The sequence below is a fragment of the Simochromis diagramma genome, unplaced genomic scaffold (assembly GCF_900408965.1).
Source record: "Simochromis diagramma unplaced genomic scaffold, fSimDia1.1 OVJJ01000816.1, whole genome shotgun sequence".
In the NCBI taxonomy this organism is placed as follows: domain Eukaryota; kingdom Metazoa; phylum Chordata; class Actinopteri; order Cichliformes; family Cichlidae; genus Simochromis; species Simochromis diagramma.
The window spans coordinates 11,858,866-11,868,465 of NW_024386908.1; the positions used below are offsets into that span (position 1 = coordinate 11,858,866).

General features: G+C 38.5%; 1 protein-coding gene across 2 annotated transcripts; it reads left to right on the forward strand.

The window, feature by feature from the left end:
• The first annotated feature begins 3,790 nt into the window (after window positions 1–3,790).
• kera (keratocan) lies at window positions 3,791–9,415 on the forward strand. 2 transcript variants are annotated; one of them, XM_040036126.1, is made up of 3 exons: window positions 3,791–4,057; window positions 7,450–8,324; window positions 8,465–9,415. In XM_040036126.1, exons 1-3 carry the CDS (start codon window positions 4,047–4,049, stop codon window positions 8,632–8,634), a joined length of 1,056 nt encoding a protein of 351 aa, XP_039892060.1. In that variant the 5' UTR covers window positions 3,791–4,046; the 3' UTR covers window positions 8,635–9,415. The 2 variants fall into 2 exon arrangements, with proteins under 2 accessions (XP_039892060.1, XP_039892061.1); XM_040036127.1 differs by lacking the exon at window positions 3,791–4,057 and adding an exon at window positions 6,212–6,425.
• Window positions 9,416–9,600: the final 185 nt, after the last annotated feature.

Sequence of the window (9,600 nt, forward strand, 5' to 3'; positions counted from 1 at the left end):
CATTATTAAATATGAGATTACATATACAGTCATGTGATAAAAACTGGACTTTATTCAGTCCTGTGAAAAATAAGTCCAACCCATGATTCAGTAGCTTGTAGTACCACCTTTAGTAGCAAAGACTTGGAGCAATCCTCGTCTCTAAGACTATCAGTCTCTCACATTTGTCGTGGCGGAATTTTGGCCCGCTCTCTTTACAATGTGGCTTCAGTTCATTGGTTTGTGGGCATTTGTTTATGCATAGAGGTTTGTTGGCATGCACAGTTCTCTCATGGTCCCACCACAACATTTCAACCATACTGAGGTCTGGAATTCAACTGGGCCATTGCAACACCTTGATTATTTTCTTTTTCAGCCATTAGGTTGTGTATTTTCTGCTCTGCTTTGCATCATTGTCGTGTTGCATGACACAGTTTTGGCCTAAATTGAGCTCTTGCACGTTTGACTGTATACTTCGGTATACAGAGGAGCAATGACTGCAAGGTGACCAGGTACTGTGGCTGTTGAACAAGTCCAAATCATCACCCCTCCACCTTCATCCCTGATATTGTTGTGCTGATATCCTGTGTTTGGTTTTTGTCAGGCATAGAGCAAACGTGTCCACTCTGGTCTGGTGTGTCCAAAAGACATTGTTTCAGAGGCCTTGTGGTTTGTTCAGATTCAACTTTGCAAACCCAAGCTGTGCTGCCATGTTCTTTTTAGAGAAAATAGTCTCTTTTTTTTCTGGTGACCCTTCCAAACATACTCATTCAGTCTTTTTCCTTGTGCTGTCATGAACTTTAACATTTTGCTAACTGAAGCCTGTAGAATCTGAAGTATAGCTCTTGGGGTTTTTTGCAGTTTTTCAGGTTCTACATGGTCTGACCTTGGGGTGAATTTGCTAGATGCCCAGTACTGTGAGGTTGTGGCATTATATTAACACAATTCAATGCTCCATACCATCAAACTGACAAAGCCTCTATTGTCATTTAGGTGGTCACACTTTTAATTAATCAAATGCATTTGATTAGCTGCTACTTACCATCTTAATTTCCAAGGAAGCAGTAAGGGTGTGCCTGTAAAGTCCTTCTTTTTCGCATGAATATATGAGATGTTTTCAAGGCGTCAAAGACACAGCTACAAAGTACACTTATTAACATATTTACTTTGTATCTAATTCAAACGGTCGCTTTAATAAAAATGTAACCTTAATTCCTCAATTACTTAATTGCATATTGTGTTTGTATATTCTTCTCACCATGAGGTTAAACTGCAGATCTTAAAAGGACCAAAAGGTGCCTATATCACCAGAAAAATTATCCTCAGAAGAGTCTTGTCAGAGGCTAAAATGCCAATTTTCATTATCTGTTCCTGTTTTAGAAATTAAAAAAGATTGTTTATAAATCTCTGCAAGCCTCAACACAGCAGAAGTTTCAACATGTACAAAATATGACATTTTTTTCAATTCAATTCAATTTTAGTTATATAGCACCAAATCACAAAAACAGTCGCCTCAAGGCGTTTTATTCTATTGTAAGGTAAACCCTACAATAATACATACAGAGAAAAACCCAACAATCATATGAGCCCCTATGAACAAGCACTTTAGCAACAGTGGGAAGGAAAAACTCCCTTTTAACAGGAAGAAACCTCCGGCAGAACCAGGCTCAGGGAGGGGCGGCCATCTCATCTCATTTTATCTGAGAACATATACAGTTTACAGCCATATTTTTTTTTGCAAACAACACCTACGTGAATAATAATTTAAATACATCAATTTAACCGTTCTGGGTAATAATCAGGTCAGAATTTAGTCAGATTTTAGGTTTGCATCTACAAAATTAACTAATATTTGATTCCACTTCATTCTAACTGCACATTCTGCTCATATGAGATCGTTAACATGGCAACTATTACAGCTGCTAAATATCATTCTGAACATGTTGTCAGACTTAGATTAAGCCTGAGGTTTGGCTGTTTTTTTTTTTTATTTTGAGCCTTGCTTGAGTAATAAGCAGCTGTAGATAATTTCACAGTGATTAACTCTCTCATCTATAATGTATATAATGCACACACCTCATTATCAATGTGCATAATAAATTAGTAACACGCATACTGAGTCTAGGTATGTACTTAACATTCACTTATTACAACTTACACAGGATCACCAGCGCCTTTGCAAAGCTTTACACGAACTGTAACAACACTGCTAATCCTGGCTGATAAGCACCATATGCGCTGGAACAACGTCTTTCTTGGTGCATTAGTCTAGGTTTTCTTATTAGATCAGACACCATTTAAAGAGAGTAGATTAGTTGATTATACGTGGCACTTATAGCTATTATGTAAACTGATTCCAGATGTCCCATTTGACTCATGCTAGGCTCTTATAATTCAATCCTGCTGTAAACGTCAGTTTGACCCAATTATGAAAAGTTATCTGTCTGTCGTTGGGTGCTGGAAATACACCACCTCCCAATGTCATCCAGTCTGTTTTAGCTATTTTTGCTCAGGTAAACCTGATACAAGTCTGGAGGTAAAAGAGTTAGCTGTTGCCTCACCGCTACCACCATTACAAAATGTAACATGTTTACTTTAACAGCTTTTTCACATCTCTAATGTTTTTATACAATCATATTCCAAGTGTAGGACAATTTCCTCCTTTTCCTCCTGTGCCGCCCCTATTTAAATCTTAGGTAGAGCTCCTGCTGCCTATGTCTAGACAATAAAGTCTTTTATAAAACCTTAAGCCTAATATCTTCCTGCTTGGGATGGAAGGTGAAAGTATAATCAGCTGTTGTAGCCTGGCGACCCAGTTTCATAGATCATCCTTCAATCCAGACTGTCTCCAGCTGTTCTTTTTGTTTATCGCTATTTTTACTCATAAACTGTGTCAATCAACAATCACCCCAGTTGTTGTAATTTCCACTAAGCTTACACACTATAGTTCTCTTAAAAAGGTTTTTTTTTTTTTTCACCTTTTGCCATTTAATAGGAATAAATAGAACGAAGTAGCATACCTTTTCATGGAAAGCCTAGTATTGCAAAAAAAAAAAAAAAAAAGAAGAAGCCCAGCTAGAACTGCAAGAACAAAGTGAGTTGAAATGTGCACACCTTTTGTTTGATTTAAGTCTTCATGCTTGGTTTGGATACCCATGGATAAATATTTGCCAACATCACAGTGAAAAATGTACAAATGCTTGCATTAGAACAATAAATTGATGTGTATTATGTCACATTTACTAAAATTACAGTTTTCCCTGCAATGTCTTTCTACTTTGAGTGGTTAACTTTAATTGCGGTTTGAGACACAAAGAAAATCTTTGTCTTCTGCAGTTGTTTTTGCAGTGAAACAGTGTAAAATCTTCTCTAGTACAATCTAGGTGAGTAGAATTGCTGAGTGTAATTATGTTATTTTTGTAGATAGTGCCAACAGTTGCATCAAGGTACTTTATAGTAAATATCCTATAATACCCTATAATATCCTATAATAATACAGACAAAATGTGTATGTGCTTGTATCTGATTGTATGAGCAATGTAGGGGAAACAAAAACAAGACTTTTTCTGTGAAAGGCTGGGTGTAAAGTACCATCTAACCTTGCACCCTAGAAAATGTACCCCAAGGCATTTGAGCTGAAATGAACCATAACTAATCATGTGTCCATCCCCCAGAGTTATGAGTAAAGAGCAAAACATCCATTTAAAGGTGGGGTGACATCAGCTTAACTGTCAATCGTTCAAGCATGACTTCATGTTCTATAAAAAAAGGAAAAAAATGGGGGGAAGACAAAAAGATGCAGAAAAAAAATGCTGGGCTGGCAAAAAGTAGGCAACACAGACTTCTGAAGGGACATCCCAGCTCGCACACAATCGTCCTCCCACCAACAACACACGCTCCATCTTCTCGGTTGCACCGGTGACCAAGGTGCAGCCTTGGGGGAATCAAAAGAATAACAATACAAGAAACAGGGCTAGGCTGGGCTTTTGCTTCAGACCACTGAGACTGCAGACAATCATCAAAGCTAATCATTGGAGGAGCACAAGAACCAAAACTCACCTGGTCGAATGAAAAGCAGGTAAAGATGATTTTGGCTTTCATTTACAATGAGTCTGTTTGAGACAGTAGTGGAAAGAGTTCAGAGAATTTGCAGATTTCTGATGAGATTGCTCTTTATCTTTGATATGGCTTCACTTTACTAACCTCTATTTAAAAACCTACACTTATTATCTCTTCTTATGATCATGATTGAGCTGGGCACTTTTTAAACCAATTTAAAGCCGTTTTACTAACACACTCACACCTAGAAAGGACTGAACCGCAAAGAAACAACTGTGGTACTTTTGAAGTTTCCAAATAAACATCTTGGAAAGTCGCATTTACTGCCAAACCTGTTTTTTTTTCACGTAACAATTACCCATAAAAACATTTTTTTTGTCCTTTGTGGACACAGAAAGTCATGCCAACTCTTCCAAATATTTCAAAGTCATGAAGAGGATTTCAACAAATGGAAATAATCATGCAAAACTCATACATTGCAAATAAAAGCCATTGTGTAATTAACATAGCTGGCTCTGACACAAAGCCCCTGGCAGGAAATAAGCATTATCATATTCGCCTGCATGTGTTTCCCCTTAGTCTGTCGGGCAGATATTACCCAACATTTGTTTTTAGTAAATACAGTTTCCATTTTGCAGATCTATGAAGCCATGACTCATTAAAAACTAAAAACAAAATAACAATAGACGACCTCTTAACCTTTTAATACAGAGAGCATTTCTGAGACCTTAATGTGTTTGGCTTCTCTCTCTTTGGGGGATCCTGTAAAATAGCACATTTGTGTGTAAAATGAATGAATCAAATTGACTTTATCCCCATGTTGCTCATTGGCCATAGTAAAGTAGCACAGGGAAAGCATATTTAGAGTACAACATTAACAGACTGTGTCGCACGTAAATCAATTTCAATGTCTGCAGTGTGTGCAAACACAGTAGTCTGACAGAAATGCATCGAATTGGACAAATTGGACAGCTCAACATGCCATTATATGTCTTTTATCACAAGTAAAGGAGCTGCTTTTGGCTAACCCAGCAGGACAGTAAAGGCACTGCTAAGGCACTGAAATGTGTGCCCTTTCAACTATTCTAGATAGCAACGTGTCTTTTATGCATAATTCCTCCGAATGTGCTTGGGACAAATGTCTGGCTGTTTAACTGATCGTAGAGGATCACAAACATGTGTTAAGGAATAATCACTGTGCACAGGTGCACACTGGCAAACACCGGAGGAGCTCTAATGGGTTTGCATGGCTGATCATGGATGAGCGTTGCTCCTATCCTCACAAGTGAGCTGGGATTATCTTGTTGTATTCGAGGCTCTGCCGTCACTGCCAGAATTGAGCACAGTCTTATGCTCGCATGTTGAAAGGTCACCAATTCTGATGTAAGCGAGCTTCAGCAAAACATTTTGCAAGGCCAGCCTGCAGTAGAATCTCCTCAGCTTAAGTATGACTTCCCTCCCATAACCTCTCATGTCTTCCGGCAAGGTTTTGTACTTAAGCAGAGTGCGTCAGCTTTGTGCTTGATGCTTTAGCAGTAACGCAGAAAAACGTGCCTCCCTCTTAATAATGTCAAATTTGCTCAGGAAAATCCTCATGTTTTAAAATTCAACTGGATTGTGGCATTTTCTATGAGTATCACCTTTTGTTCCTTCTCTATGGTAATTTCAAAGAATTGTCCGATTCCTGCAGGTTTTTTAGATAATGCTCTGTTCCATCCCAGTATTTTTGATTAAACTATGGATATTTCTATCTTAATAAAGGAGCATTATACTTCCTTGAAGTCTTATACTACTTGAATTATTCAGAATAAGTTAAACTGAGATTTATATCCCCAAGCAATTCCCTCCCACATTCTTTTTTTCTGCCATCTGTGCAGACAGGGTTGACAACTCTTGACTTTCTGTACTTATTTTAAACATTGATATGGAGGTGGAGATGATCATTTGTACATGACAAATATACTGAGCTGTATGTGTGTGTACTTTTTGTTTATCCCACTAACTGCATTCACATAGTGGACAACCAATGAATAAAATTAGCACAAAAGGTTGATTAAGGACTCTTAAAGTGGCATTAAATCAATTATACCAGCAATGGTTTTACATGTTGAAGTCAGCAAACTAAGGACAGGTATATTTGCATTCTAAGTGTGCCATGGCTCAGGTACTGAAAAGGCTTAGGACAGTACACATCTATTAAGGATTATGACCATTGATCCTGGGAGACTCTAGCTGGCCAAGAGAAGCTTTAACGTCATCCTGAGTGACAGGCTTGCACACCATGAATGAAAAAGCCAGCAGTACAAATAGAGGGACGTAAAAGCCATCCTCATCATTTGAGACCACACTTGATAGGACTCCACAAAAAGAAACTTTACGGGCTAAAGGTAAGATAGACTGGACTGCAAGGCAAAGACATGTATACTGTCTGAATTATAGGGTTGGTGGTTGTTAGTTGTTAATCTTGCAGCTTTAGTAACTGGGTTTAAACTTTATAAAAGCATGAATTACATTGCTGCCAATGCACTAAGTATTCTACTCCAAAGCTAATTGACAAAGCTTTGGCTTTTCTACAGTGAAAAATGAGGGGCACATCTCCGAGCAGAGGTTATCCGCCTTTGTCTTTGAAGTGTGGCCATCTATGGAAAGCAACCCGAAATGAGTTCCAGACAAACATGGAGTGCATCAAGAATTTAAACAAGCACCAGATGGTAGCTGAGAGGAATCAAGTTGTGGCTTAGAAGATGAGTGGATAGAAGATGGCAAAGCTGACTTTGGATTTTTGTTTGTTCTTGTTTTCATTTATTTTTTACTTCTTACTTGCAGAGCTTTCAATCTATTGCTTTTCTGCAACATCACACCTTTAATCTTCCTTTACGCCTGTCAGGGGTTAGCACCATTTGCATGTTTAGTTGAATATGTTTTTATCTGCATGCATCACTGCATCAGATATGCAGACTGAAGCTGGCATGCATTGACACCTTTACACCTGAGCTTCTAGACTGGCCTAATACAATTAAAGTTGACCTGGATTTGCTTCCGGTGTTTTGAGACTTAATTGGAAGGCAAGTAAACCCCCGGATGAGTGGACTACTTCTCAGCTGGCTGCTTGCCTTCATAAATGAATTAATGATGGAGTAGGTGGTGGGGACTAATTTGGGATTTATTTCAAACACTTAGTACACTAATCCAAATGTATTTGATGATAGCCATGATTTATATATTCTACCTGTTATTAGACATATTGCATCAAACATCTTACAAAGACCGTTGCTAGTAAAGGGGGTCAGAAGTTACTGCATTCTTAAGGCAGTGTGGAATAACTGCTCAACATTTTTTAAAGGAAAGACATTTGTCTGTAGGGCTTCCTGACTGTAATACTCTCTTCTTTTTTAAACACTTCTAACGCAGGCTGAGCAGCAAAATGGAACTTCTACTGAAGCTTCTCAGCATCTGGTGCCTGATTGGGCTAACTGTCAGCCAGGACATAACTTACGAGGAACATATTGCCCAGATTCAAGCCTGCCCTAAAGAGTGTCGCTGCCCAATGAACTTCCCTCGTGCTGTTTACTGTGACAATAAAAACTTGAAGAATATCCCTAAAATCCCTCCATACACATGGTACCTGTATCTGCAGAGCAATATGATCGAAGTGCTGTCAACAGATGCCTTGCAGAATGCCACCCAGCTGCGTTGGCTGAACCTTAACCGCAATAAAATCACTAGTGAAGGCGTGGAAGAAGGTGTCCTCAGTGCAATGACTCACCTGGTGCACCTGTACATGGACGATAACCTCTTGTCTTCAGTGCCATCACAACTCCCAGCCAGCCTGGAGCATTTACGTCTGTCTCGCAATCGAATCTCCAAGATCCCTGCAGGTGTCTTCGTCGGCCTGGATAAACTTACTCTTCTGGACCTCCAGGGTAACAAGCTGATGGATGACGCTGTGACTGAAGTCAGCCTAAAGGGTTTGAACAACCTGGTACAGATCAATCTAGCCAAGAACCAGCTGAGTACCATGCCTCTTGGGCTACCACCTTCTACCACCCAGCTTTTCCTTGATGGCAACAACATTGAGAAGATCCCAGCTGGCTACTTCAAAGGTTTGCCAAAAGTGGCATTTCTGAGGCTCAACCACAACAAGCTTGCCAGCAGTGGAGTCCCCAAAAATGTGTTTAACATCTCCAGCATTTTGGACTTGCAGCTGTCCCACAACCAGCTGACTGATGTTCCTCTCATTCCCTCAGGCCTTGAGCATCTTCACCTTGACCACAACAAGATCAAAAGTAAGCCTAGGTGTATTATTTTCTGCTTAATCAGAAATTAATTTAAGCTGGAGTTACTTAAAGGAAAGTTCTTTAGAATTTTTCATTTGGAATCTATCCATTCTTATTACATTAACTCCCTTTTTTTTTTTAATTTACAGCTGTAAGCGGCTCAGGTGTCTGTCCCGTGTCTGTCGAAGATCTGGGCGATTCACTTAATGAAAGTGCTCCTCGACTCCGCTACCTCCGACTGGACGGCAATGAAATTCAACCACCAATTCCCAGAGATGTCATCATGTGTTTCCGTCTCCTTAGGTCTATTGTCATCTAAACAGAAAAACGAACATTGTTTCTTAGGCCGATTCTTATTTTCCACAAATGATGACTTGACCTTGAAGTTGATTTGGTAAATAAGAATTGTGAAGCCATACATATTTGCATGTTTGTAAAGTATCTGACATTAGTTGGCATGAACTTATTGTATTGTTGTGTCTTGGAAACAGCTTTTTTAGTTAAGTCTGAATAAGATCTAAAAGACACTACTGATGGGTTAGAAGCTTTAATTGTGGCTATTGACCACTAGCTGTGCCTTATGCAGGTGTAAACAGCTGCATGAATACTTCTGAACCAAAATGTAACTGTACATGAATAGGAGGACAATATGTATTTATGGCATGTAAAAAGCTTGGAGACTAATTGTCATTATGCAATATTGAACAGAAGCTAAAGCTTCTAAATGCAAAATCAAAATACAACTTTTATTTTTTTTTTCTATGACTACTTTATATCTTTGGGCTTGAAGCCAAATAACTGGTCTTGTGTTCTTATAGGTGTGTGGTCTTGATTTTCTTCCGAAAATTACTCTATTCTAGAAATTTGCATATTTACTGTAGGTAATTTATTTTTATTTAATACTGGGGGAATAAAAGTGAAATCCTGTGAATATTCCTGGCCAACAGTCCTTAATGTTTTGTACACAACAATGTGAGAACTGTTTTTATAAAAAAAAATACCAAGACACTTTTTAATTATGGCCACTTCTTTTTCTGAATAATTTGAGATAAGATGTCATTTGAATTGTCTTCAATTTAAATAAAACTTCTAAGAACAAATTTGTATCCTGGTGTTCCGTTTAACATAATATATCAAGCACTTTGGATCACTATAACACTGAAACAGTAATAATAATATATCCGTGCAAGGGTTTTACGTAATAAAGTTGCTAAATTTAGTACGTGAATACCTAATATAGTAAGACAATGGTTATGGGGAAAGATGAGACATCTCATTAATGAGG